At 31.0% G+C, this 24037-nt stretch overlaps 2 protein-coding genes across 8 annotated transcripts in view; one reads left to right on the forward strand and one right to left on the reverse strand.

The window, feature by feature from the left end:
• LOC143054984 (cysteine-rich secretory protein LCCL domain-containing 2-like) overlaps window positions 1–16929 on the forward strand; it is a 65410-nt gene extending 48481 nt beyond the window's left edge. The window contains exons 1-7 of one of the 3 annotated variants that reach the window (XM_076228106.1): window positions 3588–3719; window positions 9734–9922; window positions 10299–10538; window positions 14652–14770; window positions 15404–15504; window positions 16225–16353; window positions 16783–16929. In XM_076228106.1, coding sequence (XP_076084221.1) covers window positions 9749–9922; window positions 10299–10538; window positions 14652–14770; window positions 15404–15504; window positions 16225–16353; window positions 16783–16787 — 768 coding nt within the window. In that variant the 5' untranslated portion in view covers window positions 3588–3719; window positions 9734–9748 and the 3' untranslated portion in view covers window positions 16788–16929. Of the gene's footprint in view, window positions 1–3587; window positions 3720–9500; window positions 9566–9733; window positions 9923–10298; window positions 10539–14651; window positions 14771–15403; window positions 15505–16224; window positions 16354–16782 lie in introns of those variants that run through there. The other 2 variants (XM_076228113.1, XM_076228099.1) reach the window with 2 other exon arrangements.
• Window positions 16930–17850: 921 nt separating this feature from the next.
• The window catches only part of LOC143054956 (uncharacterized), a 58626-nt gene continuing 52439 nt past the window's right edge, over window positions 17851–24037 (reverse strand). For all 5 annotated transcript variants that reach the window (XM_076228077.1, XM_076228069.1, XM_076228086.1 and 2 more), the window contains one exon: window positions 17851–23622. In XM_076228077.1, the coding sequence (XP_076084192.1) occupies window positions 23042–23622 (581 nt within the window). In that variant the 3' untranslated portion in view covers window positions 17851–23041. The remainder of the gene's footprint in view (window positions 23623–24037) is intronic.

Below are 24037 nucleotides of genomic sequence, written 5' to 3' on the forward strand. Positions count from 1 at the left end.
GGTTTGAATCTCGTCTTTCTTTAAGAACATAAATCGTTTATGTTTAAAGGACTAACTCTGTTTTTGGAGTGCTTCAAGGGTCAATACTGGGTGTTTTTTGTTAATTTTGATTATAAATGATAAATGAATGTCAAATTGACATGTATGCTAAAGACACAACATCACAGTGTGCTCTATTCAGTAATAGTTTTATGTGTGGTGTAATAAGAACAACATTTGAATAAATCCAGCATAAAGCATAAGTATGCTTAAAGGTACCCCTGTCCAGAGGAAAAAAGGACCGACAAATAAATGTTAGCATAGATAATGAAAGTATTCAAATACTGAATACACAAAAGGTATAAGAGATTTCCAATAAAATGACATGTGTAAATAACTCGACGCACGAACCTAAAGGGGTCAGTTATTGTTAATCCAAGAATTTTCTAAAATACAGTGAATAAGTTTGAACTCAGTATTCAAATACAAAAAACAAAAACACAATTTACAAGAACTTTGTTAACATCACATAATCTTAGAGGATGAAAAGGATAGAAATCATGTCATTACGTGATTCTCAAGAGTCCCGCCTAAATTTTGCAATATAATAAGATCTCAATGTTACGATACTTCAATCATGATAGTCTTTCAATCGTTATATATTACATTTATTTAGTTCTCAATACAATGTGTACATCATCCGTTGTTATGAAAGAGAGGCGAAAGATACATTTTACAAGAGCAACATGCAAACTCGTAGGTCAAAAGTAAACTGAAAACGCCATGAATTAAACAATAATGCAAACAGCCACAATAGAATACAAAACACAACATAAAAAACTATAGACTTAGCAACACGTACCCAACCATATACCGGGGGGGGGGGGGGGGGATATATTTATTATGTGCTCCGGAAGGGTAAGTTACTTCCACATTGTTTTGTAGAACCCGAAAGGCACATAACATCTCTACTCTTTGGTCTTTTCAATGTTCACAAATACTTTTTTTAGGCCTGTGTACATAATACATTGTTTTCAACGTGATATATAAATGATCCACGACCAACATTCGTATACGTTATACCTGCACGTGGCAGCTAGTATTGTAAACAATAAGGTCAAATTAAATGGGAAACGACCTCTCTTAAATCAGGCCACAACAAAGTAATCCGATACAAAAAATAGATAAAACAAACAGATCAAACCACAAAAAAGAAAACTTGCGGTTAAATAAGTAATGGATAGATTTGAACTAACTGTGAGGTTAAAATTATTTTACTATTTTTAGATTAAATGACGATTTGAACAACTATCAATGAACTTTCAATACTCTCAGTGTTTACCATTAAATCCCGAGATACATTCTCTTATTTGTAATTCACAATGAAGGAGCCTGATATTTATAAACTCCAGATAAATAAATCGAATGCACAACTTGTAAACAGCAATTAACACATGATATATATGTTGTGTACAAGTTGTAATGTTGTACAAATTATAATTTGTACAGATATTTTGTACAAGTTATCAGAGTTTAATGAACTGCTTTACACAAATGGATGATGCAAGCAAACAGTCTTTTGTTTCACATATTTCGATCATATTTCCACAACTACATGATACAGTCTAATACTGAGCATTGATATAAAAAACATAAACAGACTTTTTATGGATATGATTTTGGTATATTGAGAAAAATAAAACTAGAAATTAAACCATTCAGGTATCCTCATTTCCAGTTTTAGGACAATGAGAATGGGACTAAAGTTTAAGTTGAAATATATAGATTTGAATTTAAGAAATTTATCTGAAACATTTTAGAAGATAAACTTGTATCATCTGTTGCAAGAAGGTAGGTGTAAAAAAACTTATAACTTGTACACAACATATATATTACACAACTGGATAATTTTGCCTGTATAATATCAGGAATAGGATAGTTGATTTCAATTCGTTTTAAGTGTTTTGGGCTTTTGTTTTTGTATTTTGATAGAGGATTTTTCGTTTTGAATATCTTTGTTATTTTACTTTTGAAAAAGTATATATTTTGCTAACATATAAAACATTTTCTTAAGAATGATGTTTAGTTTGTCATATGACAAAGAGCCAGAAGATACCAAAGGGCATTTAAACTCTTACAACTCGTACAAAAGGATAAAACTTACAACTCGTACAAAAGGATAAAACTTACAACTCGTACAAAAGAATAAAACTTACAACTCGTACAAAAGGATAAAACTTACAACTCGTACAAAAGGATAAAACTTTACAAAAGGATAAAACTTGAGTATGACAAAATATGAAACAATCCAAATGAAGAACAAAACAAAAACCCGGTTCATGCTTAGACAACAACCCACGATGAAACTTGTACGACTCCTATATATACTGGTACTTCTCGTGGATGCAACTCCTACAAAATGCCTGAATGGATTCCAATAGATTTCACACAAGTATATCTATTGCTAACATAAAACATTTTCTTGAGCCTACTGAACTTATTGGTTTCACTTTTTGTGCACTTGTGTGTAACCCTTGGTCGTTAGAATGCTCGTAAATACTTAATAAAAAGCGTGGTATCCAAATATTTTAGCTACTGGTCGATGAGTTGAGACGTAAGGTGAATGACCTCTATGATCCGAGCGCTGTGACATTTTGATCTACTTGATGACCTCCTTGATGATCTGACCTCTGTCATTGTTCTATGTCATCTTACTTTTATGACCTAGCATACACTGTCTTCAATCAAGGACAGCGTTCCAAATGCATGCCGATAATTATTGAGGGCAAATCATCATAAAATGGAGAAATGAAGAAAAAATAAAACAAAAACAAAAAACAAATGAAAATATGACAGAAATATCGTGTTATGTATGTGTAATACAGGAAAAATCTGTCTCCTTGTCTTGTCCAATGTTCACTTTTTAATATATTACGTTAAATGAAGAACACACACATGCAAATATGTCCGTTATATACATGTTATCATGACTAAACTATATTTCGGACTACATGGACTATTTAATCTGACTATCAAATTAAGGAAGTTATACATTTCTACACCAATTACATATAATAGGAGAGAAAATACAAATTCTTAAAAATAAAAAAGATTTCTAAACTTAAATGCTACATTACATACACATTTTAGAGGCATGCGCTCTGGAAATTGACAAATTCGTTGACATGCATATGAATGAAACACATACACCGTACGAATCATTATCTTAATTTCTGTACATACTTATACACGAATGATATGTTATTAAAAAGAAACCATAGTTTAACAAGTTCCCACTATTCAATAAATGTTTAATACATAGATAAATATACTTAAAAGCAACAACAAAAAAATAAAAAAGGCTACTTATATAAGATCAGATTTGGAGACTTTGGTGACTGATCACGAACAGACAGACAAGCATAGTAAAATATTAAACACTGTCTCCAAAAATAATATGGTTTTGGTTTTTGTCATTTCGAAAGTGTCAAACAGCAATCTTGTGTTTATCACGAAAAAATTTAAATCGATGTATAATGTTAAACAAATAAAATTGGTAAACCAGTGCTGGTTCATATCATATGACGTAATCTTTACGTGAATAACAGGTGAAAAAAAATACTCAACACGAAAACACTAAAAAGCTGGGACATGAAAGTAATTGTGATGTCAATGTTTTGGACACTATATAAAGCGGATGCAAGACCTTAAATGGCACGTGTTTCCAGATCACACAAGAGGTTTGTTTTTATTTATACATTTTAAATACATAACTCGGGGTATATGATTTATAAATATAGTTTGAGAATTTACTGTACTGAAAATACTTTATTTATGTTTCAAACTTTAAACATATTTTTGAAAACTTTAAACTTTTGAATATGAAACTAATTTAAAACTTATAAATGTTTTATTGAATGTTCGGTTATATTTTTATACAAAGGGAGGAACTCTGGGTTGCTTCAGAAGAGTAACTAGTCACTAACTGCAAATGAAAATTCAATGATAAGTTGCATTCAGCTATGCTAGATGTGAGATACAGTGAGTGACTTTGGCTTTAACCATTGAAATTATTAAAAGTCAAAGGTGACACATTTATTTCCTGAACTATAATGATCGCGTTCTTAAGGATGACTTCATACTTCTATCATTATTCATTCAAAAGTTTCATTGTAAGCAGCCTCTTTATACACTTATTTGTAATGCGCTACATAGTACACTAATTTAAGATTTCCAGAAAACCGGGAGTTATTTTGGTAGTACCTGTCTTTTCAAAATCAGAAATTTGTTACAAGACTTTAAACATTGGTTGAAAATTGGCATGTAGGAAGGTGATACATGTACAATTCAGGATATACCTGGTTTCCTTGAAGTTAAACTTAAGGTAAAATATTTAGAAAGCTGTGAAAATTGCAAAATTTGGTTGAACAGATAGGGATTTTTAATTGGTGGTCTGACACCTTTTGTCATTTGATTTTGCCATTTGAATAGTGACTTTCCGATTGAATTTTCCTCGGAGTTCAGTATTTTTGTGGTACGATGTTTAAATCATTGTATACATACCTAAATGTGTGTTGTCGTTTGCTGCTGTGTTTCCATGCATTATTTTGTGTGTTTTCGTTTGCTGCTGTGTTTTCATGCATTATTTTGTGTGTTGTCGTTTGCTGCTGTGTTTCCATGCATTATTTTGTAAATAAATTAAGCCGTTAGTTTTCTCGTTTGATTTGTTTTACATTTGTCATTTCGTTTTGTTTTTTTTAACCGACTATGTGGTATGAGCTTCCACATTGTTGAAGGTCGTACGGTGACATATAGTTGTTAATTTCTGTGTCATTTGGTTACTTGTGTAGAGTTGTCTCATTGGCAATCATACTGCAAGTATAATTAATTATGTTAAGATAAAAGTAAAAGTGCATATATTTAAATCAAATATCAGGGTTTTAAAGCTATAAAAAAATTAGTATACTCTGAAAGTTATACAGATTACATCAAAATGCCACATATGTATAAGGTAAAAACATAAGCCAATATTTCGCCAAACACGTCGACCTTTTTCCTTAGGGAACTTTTAAATTAGCTCTTTTTATGAGAATTATTACGACATAGTGTCTACTTTTTTGAAGAAATATTCGCTAGACAGGTGATATATAAGCATTTTTTGGAGACATAAAGCAAATAGTCTACTTTTATCCAATAACTTATAAAAACTTCTCTTATATTGACATGAATTTGATTTCAACTACAAGGAACTATTTTTGTTGTGTAATTAGTAAAGGACATATGTTATATGGTTCTCTAAGATGTTATTGCTATGTATACATACTTTATAGCATATGTATGTACTGGTATTGTAAAGAAACAAAGGACAAATATATATTTACAAAACAAGTAGCAAATCAAAGATGACCCGGTTAAATGCGTTGGCCGGTCAGTTGAGCATTATTTATCCTCCGATGTTGCTACAAAGATCTTTCGCATTTATTGGTTTATTCGTCTTAATTCCTGCGATTTTCTCACCCGAAAAGATCCAAAAACAATGAAGAATGAATTAAAGCTGATGTTTCGATAGACAATAACTTTATGAGGAGAGTATTCATTATGTGAAAAAAAGTACTTTTCACTTACTGGCTTCGTATCAATCTATGAACTAGTGTTTATAAATTATTTCTAAACTGTAGCAAGGGTGTGTGTCATTATTTTGAATAGTGATGCGTTTGTCCCGAATTGCAATCCTTAAGAGCCATGTTTATATATCTCAACTTGTACGATTCGCTCGTGTATGTAACAATGTTTTAGATTTTTACGAGAGAAATTTATGTATTACTGAAAAATTATTACACCAGGGTTTTCGATATCACAAACTAGTCAAAACATTTACTAAATTTTATCATCGGTATAAGGACATCATTCGTAAATACAGCTCAACATGCAGACTTCTTATACGTTCAGGTATTTCACATCCAATTTTTTATGGAAATATTCTTTATAAAGCACAAATGTGTCAGTATTCACCTCAAAAACTAACAAAACCTTTGAATAGACTTATTAAGAAGGGATATAGTTACGATACTGTTGTCAGGTCATTAAAGATTGCATATTTTGGCGTTAATATTGATTCACTTATAGGGTCTTTGCATTGGAACTAAACACATTTATTCAAAAACCAGTTGTTGGCATGACACGGGTTATGTTCTTCTCATATATGTTATGATGGTATTATACTAAACCCCTAACGGGAAGGATTGTGCCTGATGTTCATATGATGAAATCATAATCTTTCAGTCAGTTTAATTGAAGTCTGGAGCTGGCATGTCAGTTAACTGCTAGTAGTCTGTTGTTATTTATGTATTATTGTCATTTTGTTTATTTTCTTTGGTTACATCTTCTAACATCAGACTCGGACTTCTCTTGAACTGAATTTTAATGTGCGTATTGTTATGCGTTTACTTTTCTACATTGGCTAGAGGTATAGGTAGAGGGTTGAGATCTCATAAACATGTTTAACCCCGCCGCATTTTTGCTCCTGTCCCAAGTCAGGAGCCTCTGGCCTTTGTTAGTCTTGTATTATTTTAATTTTAGTTTCTTGTGTACAATTTGGAAATTAGTATGGCGTTCATTATCACTGAACTAGTATATATTTGATTAGGGGCCAGCTGAAGGACGCCTCCGGGTGCGGGAATTTCTCGCTACATTGAAGACCTGTTGGTGACCTTCTGCTGCTGTTTTTTTCTATGGTCGGGTTGTTGTCTGTTTGGCACATTCCCCATTTCCATTCTCAATTTTAATATTGCTTTCTTTTTGTGTTTTGTAATGCAGAAATGTTTTGATTTCCTGTATTCGCATTTAGAAATATATTTTTATGACCACGTGGCACGTGCTATTGATCAGCTCTTTTCCATTGCTCTTGCGCGTGTGTGCTACTGACCATTTAATTGCTTGTACCAAAGCTTGTTAACAACAGGAAGCTGTTGTAGTGGTCAGTTGTTAACGTTGTATTGTGTTGTAGAACATGGTTTATGTGTTAACCAAAACCCTGATATGACTTGACACTATTCTGTTATACAACTGGACAGTGGTAATTCATATAATGAGAATCTATAAAGAATCTTTATGGTGTTCCGAGTTCTTTTATTTATAGATGAACACGTTTTAGCAAACTTATTTTATTACTTCAATTTGTACAAACAGGACAGTACACAAGTTCAAATAGCGCACTCGAAATATTCGATTACCAACTATCGTTTCCAATTGGAAAACTAATGTGTGAAACTTTATTATGTAGTACGTATTAAGTCCAAATACTAATAGTTGTATGTAAGAAGCCCCTGAAATATTTCAGGATCTCCATAGTTCGAATTCTGGATATCCATCAATCATTAATAAATTCGAGATATAAAACTTTTGTATTTTTGTTTGTTTACGGGAGAATTTTCTAAAGCATACAAAACTATTTGTGAAGCGAAAATATTACTATACAGCAACAATTATCGACCACCAATCAAATAGACAATAAAAGAACAAACAACACAGTTGATAACGAGAGTCTGTCTTATACAGACACAACATGTACATGTTTTTGTATTACTTTCATTTGTAATACATTTAAAAGCTGGAGATGAGAGTTCAATGTCAGTATGAGATGGAGATCCCATTGCATAATTGAAGAGTAATAAAAACAAGACATCAAGATGTCTGCGTACAATCTTTAGCGAAATACAAGCGACTATATTAGTGGGAGATATTATGGAAATAAATGTGCAAATCGTTTACTGGTATATCAGACGATTTCTGAAGTTTTATGCAAATGAAATTGAGAAGGGAAATGGGGAATGTGTCAAAGCGACAACAACCCGACCATTGAGCAGACAACAGCCGAAGGCCACCAATGGGTCTTCAATGTAGAGAGAAACTCCCGCCCCTGTAGGCGTCCTTCAGCTGGCCCCTTAAATATATATATATATATATATATATATATATATATATATATATATATATATATATATATATATATATATACTAGTACAGTGATAATGGACGTCATACTAAACTCCGAATAATAAGCCATTTAAAAAAAATTGTAAATTTTGAGAAAACAATTGTATTATCCCTTATTTAAATATTTAAACATTTATATAATAAAATTAAGAATGAAAACAGGGAATTAATGTGTCAAAGAGACAACAACCCGACGAAAGAGCAGAACATACAGCTATTTCTGTCCTACATGAGCAATTGTTACTGTTTCAACATTTTTGAACTAATAATTTCTTCAACATAAATTTTAGGATTTCATATGCCGCACCTATGTCATCTTTAGTTATTGTGTTTTGAGCACCTTGCATTACGGGCTACCGACTAGTTAATTGACTGTTATTTGGCTTGTTCACAACAGGAAATCGTTGTAACGGTCAGTGGTTTACGATGTATTACTGTTGTAGTACATTTTCTATGTGTTATCTAAAATCTGACACTGGACAATACTCATTCATTTTTTGTGTAATTTTACACTAAAATATGAATGGAAAGTTGTTTCACCAGAGTGAATGGCCATTCATAAATATATTTATAGAAAATAATGAGGGCACTACAAAAACTTAATATAGATTTTATTCCAAAATAGTTTTGTAAGTTTTCTTCACGCACAAGTAAAAAGGGACTTAAATGAGATATTAAAACTCATTATTTATACTGCTCGAATCAGAAATAATGACCAACACTTTCCTTACTTTTAACTTCAGACCAAATAAAAAACTAGTCAATTGCACGAGACGAACAAAACATCCACGTCTACTCTGTGTAGTGTTTCTATTTGTAGCAATCTGATGAGTTGAGCCTTTTTCAACTGATTTTTATAGTTCGTTCTTATGTTGTGATGTTACACCACTGTCCCGGGTTAGGGGAGGTTGGGATTGTGCTAACATGTTTAATCCCGCCACATTCTGTATGTATCTGTCTGTCGTCCAAAGTCAGCAGACTGTTATTCAGGGGTTGCCGTGTGTTGCCGTGGGTCGTACGGTGACCTATAGTTGTTTGTCATTTGGTCTCTTGTTGAGTATTGTCTCATTGGCACTTGCCTAGTATTAAAAATGCCTATCAATTTATATATATCAACAAACTACAGTGCTTTTAAATTGTCAAAGTCTGCAGGTAAGATATTTAACTTTCATAGAATAAAATCACTTAAAATATTTTTAAAGTTGCATCAACTTTGTTTTATTCGTTAAACGACATCAACTAATACCGCTGACGGAAGAACAAACTGAACATATCTTAAGTTGATGGGATAAATTTGTGACGAAGTGTATAAATATATACGAAAAGTCTTCGAAACGAGATTTTCACGGTTCAATGGCAACATAAACAAAACATTCAAAGCTATTGTATAATGTAGAAAGTGTCGGAACCTTATGTGCCCACAACAAACAAGGAAACACAAATTTGTGGTTGGCAATGTTAATTGTGACAAGACCTTGGTTAGTTTTTTCCCTGTTTACATGATTAGTTCTTGTTGTATAAATACTGACCAGGTTTGATCCTTTCATTCATAAAGTTGAAGAAGTGAAGAAAAGGAAAGAAGTAATTCTTAGTAAGTAATACTTGGATTTATTATGAAAATCATATGGGATATTAGAACATTTTCTAATTTTAAACAAGTTAAAATGAATCTGTAAAATACATGAAAACAAAACGTAATTAAATTTAAAACTTAACTTAAAAAAATCACTTTAATAAATTAAAAATTTTATAATTTCAGGAAACCAATCAACGAATGATGTATTCGTCTTTTCTAACCACAATGTTATCACACCTATTCGTCGGCTTGTGTTTACTCTTCATTCAAGTTGCGGCTGTATTGGTGAACATAGACCGATATAAAGGGGAAATCCAAAGGACTCACAATATGCTCAGATCATGGCAAAATGCTGCAGATATGAAATATATGGTAAGTTCTTCATTCAAATACTCATACGAATCAATTTTATAAATTAAGATGTAAAAAATACTGAAAATATGAATACAGTGAAGGTACATATACTCGACTAGTAAATGTAATATGTTAATCTATAGGAACTAGCGATATGAGACAAACTCGTCTCATGACAGAAAAACAACTACATGAATTAAATCTTTAATTTCGCAAGAAGTGTAAACATGTTGCCTACCAATACTAGACCGCTGGTCCAGCGTGTATCTCTTGGTACTATTTAATGCTTACAGTAAAATAACAAAAATCTCATTCTACAACTTCATCCAATGAAGAGAATTCCGGGTAGTTAATTTATTTCTTAATTTCACATACCCTCATTATTTTATTTAAGTACTGGGATAGCGATTTGGAAGCTCGTGCCGGACAGTGGTCAGAAGGATGTAGATTTGAACATCAGATGCGTGGTTATGGAGAAAATTTGGCTTTTATGTCTAGCACTGGTCCTGCACCTAGGCCTCGGGAAACAATTATGGACGGTATAAGGAATTGGTATAATGAGATCAGTTTGTGGCAGCGCAGAAGTCCACAACAGAGGCTACAATTTTGTGGTGCAGCTTGTCATTATACACAGGTAATTGATAGGTTAAATACAATTGTAGACATAAAATCAATAACTTCGTTTGTTGACGACAAAATGTATATTACTTTTTGTCTGCAAACGGTAAATGTATCAAAGATGTTTGTCAGAAAAGACCTATATTCATCTATTTACAAGGCATACATTGCATTCTTGATATCTAAAAATCTCACCACAGATACCAGGCTTATTATTTAGTACATTAGACATACGTTTCATCTACATAAGAGATACTAACATCAAACTTGCTATATGATAAACAATACTAAGGAAATTGTTATAAGATATATCATGCTTATAAATAAGAGCACCAAACGGACAGAACTTTGCTGCACAGACGACTCACTGACACATACATGTAGGATATCTTGACTTAATGAGCAAATGAGTAGAAGTAGCGATGTATCGAAACTGCACTCACGTGTTGTGTCATCAGAATCAAAAAGCCGTATGATCAACGAAGATTTTATATTTCATTTTTGATTGTGTATATGTTGCGGACCATATGAGTATTTGGACCATACGCGTATGGTCGGGGTAATTAACACTCTGTTACAGTTTACTTTTAATACTTCTAAACTCTTCATATGGTATGACCGTTCATTAAAAAGACGCTATCATATAGGTTTTTTTATTATTATATAATAATAAAACGATTAGCTAAATACAAACAAAGACAAAGACAAAGACAAAATATTTTATTTCCTCAGACACAAACGTGTACAAGAGGTCAAACCATAATAAAGTATACATATAAATCGACAGCAGAGTAGTGTACGATAATAGCACGTGATTTTCATGACATTGAGACATATACATTATATATATTACCTATTGAGTTTAGAGGATTACATATATACAGAATTCTTTCTTATTGTTCAGTGATTGTGAGTACATAAATATATATAAATGTATAAAAATTGCATCTACAAAAAATAAGTAATCTTTCTAAGGAAAGTACATACTTTCCTATACACCTTTATGTTGCAAAATGAAAGTAAACCGATCAATTTTTGCCTTGAAGGATATTGTAGGTAATAATTAGGTACAAGATTTTGTCTAAGAAGTGATACACTAGGATGTGAACAAACACACAAATAGTGATATTCGTCGCCAATATTTTGATTACATAGATGACATATCCTATTTTCTTTTAAAATATTTTTCCATCTTCCCGTTTCAATTGGGAATTTAAGATTTGAGCATCTAAATTTAGCCATATACAATCTATCCGTATTTCCCAATCGAAGTAGATAGGGTTCTAATTCAAATATACTTTTGAATTTACCATAGAATTCTCCTTTAGAAGAATTATTAATTACAGAAAACCATTGTTGTATAAACTGATCAACAAGTTTTTGTTTGACAAGAGATTTCAATATTTCTCTATTCATAGGTATTTGATCATTCCATATAAAAGTAAGACCACATTCATCAAAAATGGATTTAATGTACGTAACCCATTTAAAATGTGTGGGTTTACTCTGGTGAAGTTGTATCATAAGTCTATATAATGTATTAGATAATTTATTCTCACTTGAGAGCATATCATTCCAAAACATAACCATACGTAGCTTAATAGTAATATCAATGGGATAACGACCCAGTTCCCCGTAAACCATAAAATTTGGCGTACTTTTCCTCACGTGCAGAATATTTTTACAAAACTGCAAGTGCATCCGTTCCAATCCCTGTTTATTTTCAAATCCCCATACTTCACTAGAGTAAATCATTATAGGTAGAATAAGACAATCAAAAAGCTTTAGCTGTATATCTACGGGTATTGCAATATTTCTTATCTTTCTATATAGTGCATACAGTGCTTTATTGGACTGTTCCAATAATTTCTTTCTAGCTGAACAAAAAGAGCCGTTATAATTAAATACAATACCCAGATAAGTATACGAGTCTAATACATCAATATTTTTACCATAGATTTCAAAATCTGCTTTAACCTTGAATTTCTTTTTGCTGAAAATTACAATTTTAGTTTTACTTGTATTAACTGTGAGTTTCCACTCATTACAATATTGCTCAAAAACTTTCAATGCATGTTGCAGATCCTTCTCTGATTCAGATAAAATAACTGTGTCATCTGCATATAATATTATAAATATTTTTACATAACATAATAAGGTCTCTTTGCATTTATCAGATATATTTTCAAGGTCTTTAACATCATTATCTAGTAAAAATTTCTCCAAATCATTCAAAAAGAGAGAAAACAGAAAGGGGGATAAATTCTCCCCTTGTTTCACTCCTATATTACAACTAAAAAATGCAGAAATATCCTTTCCCATTCTAATACATGTCTGGATATTCTGATACATATTATGTATAACTCTCAATATTTTGCCTTGAATATTATATTGTAGCATCTTTTGCCAAAGTCCAGCTCTCCAAACTGTATCAAATGCACTTTTGAAATCAATGAACGAGCAAAATAATTTTTTACCAAATGAAAAATATAGAGAAATAAGTGAATGTAAAATAAAAATATTGTCCATAGTAGAAAACCCTTTTCTGAACCCAGCCTGTGCTCCTGTAATTAAGCCTATTTCATCTGACAATTTATTCAATCTATTATTGAGCACAGCAGTGAATGTTTTACTAAGACATGAATTGAGAGTAATACCTCTGTAAGAATTCGGGTCAGATTTGGAACCCTTGTTCTTGAAAATTGGAACCATTATTCCTTTGGTCCAACATTCTGGTATAATACCAGTGTCTAACACAATGTTAAATAACATTACATACACATTAATCATATCATCTAATGTACATTTAATATATTCATTTAATATATTATCATATCCAGCAGATTTATTATTCTTTAATTTTTTTACAGCACATTTTATTTCTTCTACTGTTATTGGAGAATTTAACAATTCTTCTATATCTGGTGGTAAATTATTAACATCAATATCTATATCAATTTCATCATGTACATTATTTTCATTCATGGATTTAAAATAATCATGTAATGTTTCTACAGATATTTCAGATTTCTCATCTTTATTTTTAACAAATTTATTCAAAATTTTCCAAAACTCTTTCCCTTGTTTTTTTGACGTATTTCTCAATTTTTGTTCAAAGTCAAATTGATAGTTTTTGTATGCTTGGTTTGTAACCATCTTGTATGATTTACTTGTCTCTAGTAGTTGTTTGCGTGTTACTTCATTTTTATGAATGTTATATCGTTTTCTGGCTTTATGAACAAGAAGTTTCACAAAGTTTATTTTACTTACTTGTCAAAACTATAATAAAGACATTTTATACCGATGGTCATTACCGATTTGTTATTACGTGTGAATGGCAATATGTCGACTTAAAAAAATAAATTCCAAAAATTTCGTAATGAACTGTTACACAAAAAGTCACTTGAAAGTAACATAGTTTATTTAAGTTATCTTGAGAGTATGGTGTATTGCAGTCATGCTACGATATTTGAGATCTAGAGCTTCTAAAAAACACAAAAGAAATGTCACCGTCGACATATTATATTGGCCCAAGACCTCGGTACCACTGTACACAGCTACAAAAAGGCAAGCTTTTCACTCGCAAACAAAAGGTGTAAATGAAAAGGATCGAGCACAATCAAGACTTGCAAATGCAAAACAACTATGATACCGGTTGGAAGTAAATGTCACCCCAAGTCTACATGCAAGAATGTAATTAGCGATATAAACCAACTATGGCATCAATATTTGATTTTTACGTAGTATTTGAATTATAAAAATAATACACTGTCATGTAACCATCATTGTTTTTTTAGATTAAGTTTTTGTATTATTGAAACTTTTATAATGTAATTTAAAAAAAAACATACCTATATGGTCCAAATACTCATATGGTCCGGTCCGTTAATAACCAAACGAGTATTATACTCATATGGTCCGACCATACGCGTATGGTCGGACCAAACGCGTATGGTCGGACCATATGAGTATACGCATATGGTCATGACCATACGCGTATGGTCCAAATACTCATATGGTCCGGAACATATATATATATATATATATATATATATATATATATATATATATATATATATATATATATTTAATATTGCAATATTTCATTTCATGCAAATCTTACTTTTAGTTGGTATGGTCACGAACGAGTCGATTAGGATGTACTCTAAGTTATTGTCCAGTGTTGGTGGACGATAGAGGATCGACCTATCGAAATGCCATGTATTTTGTCTGCTTTTATGACCCACAGTGAGTATATGCCTTAGGTGTTTGATCCTAACTGTAATGATATGAATTATGTATAGGTAAACGTCAAAGAGACAGCAACCTATCACAATAAATATCGAAATAATGTATGATAAGAATAAACCATAAAGTCTTCGGTCACTATACGGTTTATTTAACTCTTCGCTTAACCGAATCTAGACGAAAACGAAAACAACACAATATAAATGTTATGCTTCCGAAGACTAATGAACAAACTACATTGTGCCATTAGTGAAGGGTTGAGATTGTACTCAGAATATAGTTAAATTAAAATTAAAAATATGATCACGTGCCTGCCAAAGTAAGTAATCCCAATGTGTTTTTTTATGACATTTCTGAATGATAATGATGATAAAATTTTGTATTGATAACTACTGACGAGGCTCAGGGACATGAGCTTGTGGCTATTTTAAAACATTTTCTGTTAAAATGTCGATTTTTTTCTGGGACTAGTATAATATTAAAAGTCCGAGATTTTTCTTCTTTCTTTTTTTTTTCTCTCTTTCAAAATATATCTTTATTGCGCTTTTCTTTGCTGTAATGACAATATACTCGAGCTACTGTCAATTGTTCTGGATCCTTATAAGACATGTTGAATATTATTCGTATTTTCAGAGGAAATATAGTGGGACAGCCTGTGTTCACTCCAGGTCCCCCATGCACCAGATGTCCGGGAGGCAGGGAACCTTGCAGAAACGGTTTATGTGCAGGTCCAGGTAAATTTAAAGATAATAAATGGTGTGCAAGTCAGGGTTTAAACTAAGGAAAAAATACTCAATACATTGCGTTACTCTTTGAAATTGGCTGCTGAATTTTCTAGATTGAAGGATAGTTTTTTAACTATTTTTCAATTTGTTTATAAATAAATTCTGTGAAAGTGCTTCCCAGAGATTATGAGTTTGGTATATATGCCATAATATAATGAAAATGTCTCTTCTAAAGTTTATCATTCTGTTTTCAACCTTCAAATGTATGTCTGAAATCTTAAGTTGGGTTAAATGTAAAGATAGGAAGATGTGGTATGATCAGTATGAACTAGTTTAACCCCGTGGTAACACTACCTAACTTGGGACAGTGGTATAAGTGTACAATATAAGAACAAACAATGAAAACTAGCTGAGATAGGAATTTTAACTCATTAGATTGATACAAGCAGAAATACACATAACAAAACACAGAGTAGACGTGGCAGTGCACTTACATTTCCACAGCTTTATGTTGTTTATTAACTCTTATTCTTTGTTATGTTGCTTTGTCCTTTGATCTCCAGTGGATATTTATCTCATTGTCAATCACACCGCATCTCTTTATTTTCATATCAACTTAAAGACAGTCGATTGACCAACAGAACTTTTCAAGTATAACTGTCCCTAAATTGGCTGTAGTATAATGAGTATTTTTTTTTTTTTTTTACAAATTCAGCATTTTTTTTACAGATATAGCGAGGAGATTTCGTAGAAGTGCAGCAATTACTGAATCTTGGATGTGTCAGTCACCAAAAGTAAAATGTTCATCGCCAAATATTCCAGAAAAATGCCCAACAAAATGCTCATCAGAAAATGAAGGTATTTTTCAAACACATTGATACGTCACTCTTCTTGACGATTGAATTAGAGAGATGTGAAATGATTGATATTAATTAGTTTTGATAAGAATTTATCAAACAGAGTTGAGATCACATGAATTTAAGCAATGCTATGTTACTATTAAGCCTTCAACAATGAGCAAATCCCATACCGTGTAGTAAATTTTTAACAACACAAAAACACAACTTAAAAACAAAAACAATTAACAGATGTAGAGATGTACTTATTTTTAAAACGTGAAGAAAAATGAAAATTGTTGTTACTGACACATGGACATGTGAAATGTAAAACAAGGAATTCATTTTAGGTACCTACCTTCCAAATTGTATTCACAATCACTAAAAAGAGCGTACAATAAAAAGACTGATCTCTATACCTATTGACAAATTATTTTTCACTTTTTTCCAGGTTGATGTAAATGGATGCTACGATTTTGTCCCAGTTTTGACTCTAATGCATAATTAATGATAACTCTGTTGTCCTTGTATATATGTACAAAATATGTATCTTTATTTATGTACAATCTAGATAATACAATAAATATGATATATATTACGTTTTGTTTCGTGTAAGTAATAACCAAGTTTCTGATATGACCGATATATGTTTGGTCATACCCGATATAACATATATCTATAGTTTTCATGTCACACGATATATCTGTGATTTAAAAAAGAATTCCTCATCTAAGATTAAATATGTATTGACAATTTTTAAGGCACATTTTTTTTTTTTTTTTTCTTTTTTTTTAAAGATTTCATATTAATTCGTTAACACACACTGGTATTGAATTTGAATTATTCCAAATACTTGCGATCGAAATCAGGGCATTATCACCAATCTATGCCACTCAAGATGGTTGTTTAACTAAATGCATAATCAGGACGAGAACATGATAAAACGAAATGAATATAAACCCTAATTTGTCCTACATCGACAAGCTGTGCTGGATTTTAATATGTTTAATCACAAAGATGATACTCCACAACAATTCATGTCACCTCACCCGGACACATAAATACAACTCCAAGGCGACCAGCCTTTTCTCTTGCTTCTAAATATCGCTTCTTTAGCCAAAACAGGTGTTCAAATACTACCTTCTATATTCATCAACTGCTTCTTCGAATAAACATTTGGAATCACGATGTGAACCATTTGTTTGCCTATGGTCGCCGTCATGTAAAATTGGCACTATGATATTTGTAAAATGTTTTTAAATATCAGCCGGTTTTACTCCAGATGATGTTTTTCATTTAGTGGAAGAAAAATCCTGTACAGATATTCACTACTGTCCTACCTTTTATTGTGTTTGCACTGTATTATCCTAATTCATATTTATTGAACGGTTGCAACTATAAATGAATCAATAACTGTATCAAAAACGATAGTATATATGTTTTATGACAGCTTTGAGTCATTGTTTAACGAATTTGATTGATCATCGACATTTCCTCTCTCAGCAAAAGAGACAAGAGATGAAAGTAGTCAACACACATCTATTTTATTCACATTATTCACATAATGCTTATGTAACATTGTATCACCATTACTACACTGTGTTCAACACCATATACCACTCGTTCAACAAGGTTATAAACAAGTATAGCTTTTGCTATTTGGGTAATGCCATACAAAATTGAGAATGTAGTTGAACAGAAATATATATTTGAAATAAAACAAACATCAAAATAAATAATGAAAGTAATTTAATGGTAATAAAATTTGTAATGGTGACATAAAACAAAAAATAACAATAGTAAAATATAATTTATTATGATGACATTTCTTCATTGTACAGGCTGTACAGTGTCGGAATGCTGGTTTTTCTAATGATTATTATAAAGGAGGAATGGTAATAAAAACAAATGATTATTGATACCTTTTGAAGTCGGAGCTTAAAAGGTATTTTATCTATTACGTGTAAAATGGTTAGAACGCTCCATTCCATCTCATACGTTGAGTTTATTAATCATTTCTTTTATAAATGAATCCTATTTGAAACTTGATGCCTCGGGCACATATTGAGGTGAATAAGGAACTACTGTAAACTATTCAACTTCATCTAACTAATTTTTTTCCACATTCCCATGAAATGGCTCAAAAGGATTGATGAAATACTATCAAGGTATTGTTTATATGAACCAATTCGTTTCGTGAATAAAATTTTGCAAACATGTAAGACTTCTACTTTTTTGTAGATATTGTAAACCAAAAAAAGTAAGATCATTTAAACGCAACATTTAAGTTTTATTCAAATAAGAGAAAAACTAAAATAACCATACAAAAAATGTATGTTAGAGAATAGATTCACTAAATAATGACGCAAATATTTAGAAAAAAAAACCTCCCTTTTTTTAAAATATGGTTTACACAAAAACCCGACCAATAACGTTTAAGCTCCCTTTTATGTGCATCATCATCATCATCATCATCATCATCATCATCATCATCATCATCATCATCATCATCATCATCATCATCATCATCATCATCATTCGACAACATCTGTTAAGAAAGTTCATATCAAAACCGGTTTTACCAGCTAAAATATAAACTCATTTGTCGTTATATTACATTAAAGATATATGTGTCTATTACAATGCATATTAACATAATTATATATAGCAATAGTAACGATACAATTAATAGATTACTAAGATAAAAAAAAAAAGAATTGTTCATATAACAATATACGGTTCGACATCTTATAGAAACTAAAGGTATTGAAAATAATCATTATGATTATCTAAAGAGCACTTAATTTGCTGAATTTTATTCAGTGCATAGTAAAATTATCTCGTTCATAAAAAAAACAGTATAACAATTTACAACAATATTACATGTTTGTAGCTTATGGAAAATCCCATCAGAGATATGAGTCTGATAATTCAAATAGTAAAAATGTTTCAACAGTATGTTTTTTTTTAAGTCGATCGCATCAAGTATTTTTTTTTCTCATCAGACTATATAACAGGTGAAACCCTCGAGGACAGAATGAATAAATTGTGATTACAATATGATAGAAAGGCTCTACAAGAACTTGACAAATTCAAAGACAAAGGAACAGTGTTTGCATTTGCATCCCTTTCTCAAGGTCACGTGCACTGTGTGGTCTTAAACACAGAAAAAACCGGTTCACACTTCACTGAAAGCTTAAAAACGTTCATATCACCGGTTTGAACGGAATTCTTACCGTGTTTTATCATAGAAAAGGCACGTTAATATTTTAAATAAATTACAATTTTTTGTACAAAAAGTGCAACACATACACCGGATTTCTATTTCATCAGATCATAAAATTACCACAAACGTAGATTAAAAAGGCCATTGTATTGAGCAAACAGATTTTATACTTCAAAATATACGACTGACCCTAAGCAGAAAATCGATTAAACATTTTAATATTCAAAGTGTCGGTAACGAAAGAAATAAATCAATCAGAAATAAAGATTCTTAGAATAACTTTTGAACTCTATTCTGTAAATCTCGTTTTGTCACAATTATGGATAATATACTCGTAATTGTCTATAGATGGATTTCGTGAAAATAGAAAACATTTGACTAGTTAAAATTATTGCATCGAACAATTTTCGAAAATGGAATGCAGTTATGATTGTCTTATTAAATTTGATCACAATTTTTACAACAAAAACTAGCAAAAAATAATACATTAACTATACTAAATGAAATACAAAATAAATATGTCACTTTTTAATGAATACATGCTCGATTGAAAAAAACCCAGTTGGAATGCTTAAAAATCATGCCTTAGTCTTCAACGAATTCATAAATAATAAAGCTAAAACAGGTTTCGACTCAATGCTTCTTAATATGTTCAGCATACCTTTCGGGTATACTACACGACCAATAAGATCTTGTTTTATATACATTACACTTCACTTTATCAGTTTGTCTTACATACATTTATATGTATATTTTAATGAAGGCACACAACCGATCACAATTATTTCTATGCAACGTCTATATCTAATGATTAAAATATTATTCTGAATTTTGCACAATTAGTTTGAAATAATTATCCTACCATCACATTACCTCACATACTACCAGATATAATCACTTACTACCAGATTTAATCAAACACTAAGAGATATCCGTTCAGGCAATCAGATATCATCACATACTATCAGATATCATCACATACTATCAGATATTATCACTTTCTGTCAAATATCGTCACATACAACCAGATAGCATCACATACTATCAGATAGCATCACATACTATAGGGTTATTGCATGAATATTGGGGAATATTGTCCCGAGTAGAATTTTATATTGCACGAGCTTGCGAGTGCAATATATATTCTACGAGGGACAATATTCCCCAATATTCATGCAATAACCCTTTTATTGTATAGCAATAGAATATTTGAAACTAAAAATTGGTTTAAACTAAGATTTTGTCGTTGATGACGTCATTAATATGAAGATATATTGAAGATTTATTGCATTAGTGCAATATTATAGGGTTATTGCATGAATATTGGGGAATATTGTCCAGAGTAGAATTTTATATTGCACGAGCTTGCGAGTACAATATATGTTCTATGAGTGACAATATTCCCTAATATTCATGCAATAACCCTTTTATTGTATAGCAATATAATATTTGAAAGTAAAAATTGGTTTTAACTAAGATTTCGTCATTGATGACGTCATGAATTTTGAAGATTTATTGCACTAATGCAATATTGGAATTTATTGCACGCTAACTTTTGGTTACTTTCTGTGGGAAATATTATATTGCTATGCAATAATATCAGATATCATCACATACTATCAGATATCATCACATACTATCAGATATCATTGCATACTATCAGATATCATCACATACTATCAAATTTCATCACATACTATCAGATTTCATCACATACTATCAGATATCACCACATACTATTAGATATCATAACATACTATCAAATTTCATCACATACTATCAAATTTTATCAAATTTCATCACATACTATCAGATTTCATCACATACTATCAGATATCATCACATACTATCAAATTTCTTCACATACTATCAAATTTCATCACATACAATCAGATATCATCACATACAACCAGTTGTCATCACATACTATCAGATATTATCACATACTATCAAATATCATCACATTCTATCAGATATCATCACATACTATCAGATATCATAACATACTACCAGATACCATCACATACAATCAGATATCATCACATACAACCAGATGTCATCACATAATATTATTAATTCGTATATTTTAACAAATTTGATTCGTTTAGGGATAGTCACATGTTAAACTATATTTTCGAAGGTAGAGAGAAAACGGCGGATAGCAAAAAGCATATTGACCTGCAAAAAGCATATTGCACGGTTATTTTTAGAATATCTAAAAACCAATATACTTTGTGACGTCATGTAATGAATTTCAGGATATTGTTTAACGTTTTGAAACAAATGATATCTGTGATCGATTATTTGACGAAAACAATTCTTCAAATACATAAGATGTCCAAAAAAAATAAAATAAAATAACAACTAATTATATGTTGTTATTGTCAAGGAGACAATGTAATATCTATAAAGTTCCAACAAACCTAAATGACGATTTTGATACAAACATGGTCGGAAATTAATAATATAACAAATATAGCCTTTGTATGAGGTCAATACAGGATATATCGACCCAAAGAAGTATATCGACCTCGGACTTCGTCCTCAGTCAATATACTTCTTTCAGGTCAATATATCCTTGTATCGACCTCATACAAAGGCTATATTTGTATACTACCAGAAATCATAACATACTATCCTATATCATCACATACTATCAAATATCATCACATACTATCAGATATCATCACATACCATCAGATATCATCGCATACTATCAGATACCATCACATACTATCAGATATCATCACATACTATCAAATATCATCACATTCTATCAGATATCATCACATACTATCAGATATCATAACATACTACCAGATACCATCACATACAATCAGATATCATCACATACAACCAGATGTCATCACATACTACCAGACATCATAACATACTATCAGATATCATCACATACTATCCTATATCATCACATACTATCAAATATCATCACATTCTATCAGATATCATCACAAACTATCAGATATCATAGCATACTACCAGATACCATCACATACAATCAGATATCATAACATACAACCAGATGTCATCACATACTACCGGACATCATAACATACTATCAGATATCATCACATACTATCAAATATCATCACATACTATCTAATATCATCACATACTATCAGATATTCTCATTTCCTTCAGATATCCGTTCAGGCAATCAGATACCATCACATACTATCAGATATCATCACATACTATCAGATACCCGTTCATGCAATCCTATATCGTCACATACACTCAGATGCTAAAAGATACCATCATATTACACACCATTGTATTATAAAATACATTTCCTCGCACACTTTTAGATATCATCTAATTGCATCCCATACTAACATATAGCATCACATTACCTCACATTACATTATATTACATACTATCAGCTTATATTACATTCAACCATGTGACATCATATAACATCACATAATATTAGATTACGTCATTAATCATATAATATCAATATACATCACATACTATCAGATTCATTTTCTTCGCTTTTATCATCTGGTTTCTTTTCTTGAATTAACAAAGTTGTAGACTCACCAGATTCCGAAATAACTTTATTCGCTTTAGGGTCTATATAATAACTATATTTTGGACGAACAATTCCATTAGATGGTGTCGATGATTGAATAAATATATCTTTACAAGCTCGTCGTTGAATAAGTTCTGGAAAAGGTTCCAAGCTTTCTGTCATAATAGATCCATTTTGTAAAACAGGCGAATGAACATCTGCTACTGTAATGGCTATTTTACTAAACGATGACCTTTGACTGAATTGTTCAAGGTCGCTATTTAAAAACCTTTCCGTTTCAGACCCAAAGATACCACTATCAGCAGCACCATTGTCTTGTGGCAAACTTCTGTTGGAACGTCTGTCTTGATTATAAGCTACTAAATTTACCCCAGTCTGAGAACTCCCTAAAAGGTCTGAAAGCTGTCTTTTGCGTTCATGGGTAAATTTCATACGATTAACTTGATCATAATGCTTATTCGCACCATGTCTCTCAGGTATGAATTGTTCTGGGAGCTCAGGTTTCATATAACCTACAATTAAGATATATATATATATATATATATATATATATATATATATATATATATATATATATATATATATATATATATATATATATATATATATATATATATATATATATATATATATATATATATATATATATATATATATATATATATATATATATATAACGTCTAAAAATAGCAACAATCAACATTCAATCTATTATAGCGTGGACCAGTTTGTGAAAATAAACTGATACAGTTACTGAATTAAAATTATATAAATGTCTAAGAATATACACAAACACGCTAATTAATACATTAAAAAGTTCTATTAAATTTTAAATAGAAATACGCAATATTTCGCTAAACAAATTAGCTTCATCAGGCGTGTGCATCTCCCAAGGTGAAATCGGATCCTTGACAAAAACCTATTTTT

This window comes from Mytilus galloprovincialis, chromosome 1 (assembly GCF_965363235.1).
Source record: "Mytilus galloprovincialis chromosome 1, xbMytGall1.hap1.1, whole genome shotgun sequence".
NCBI lineage: Eukaryota > Metazoa > Mollusca > Bivalvia > Mytilida > Mytilidae > Mytilus > Mytilus galloprovincialis.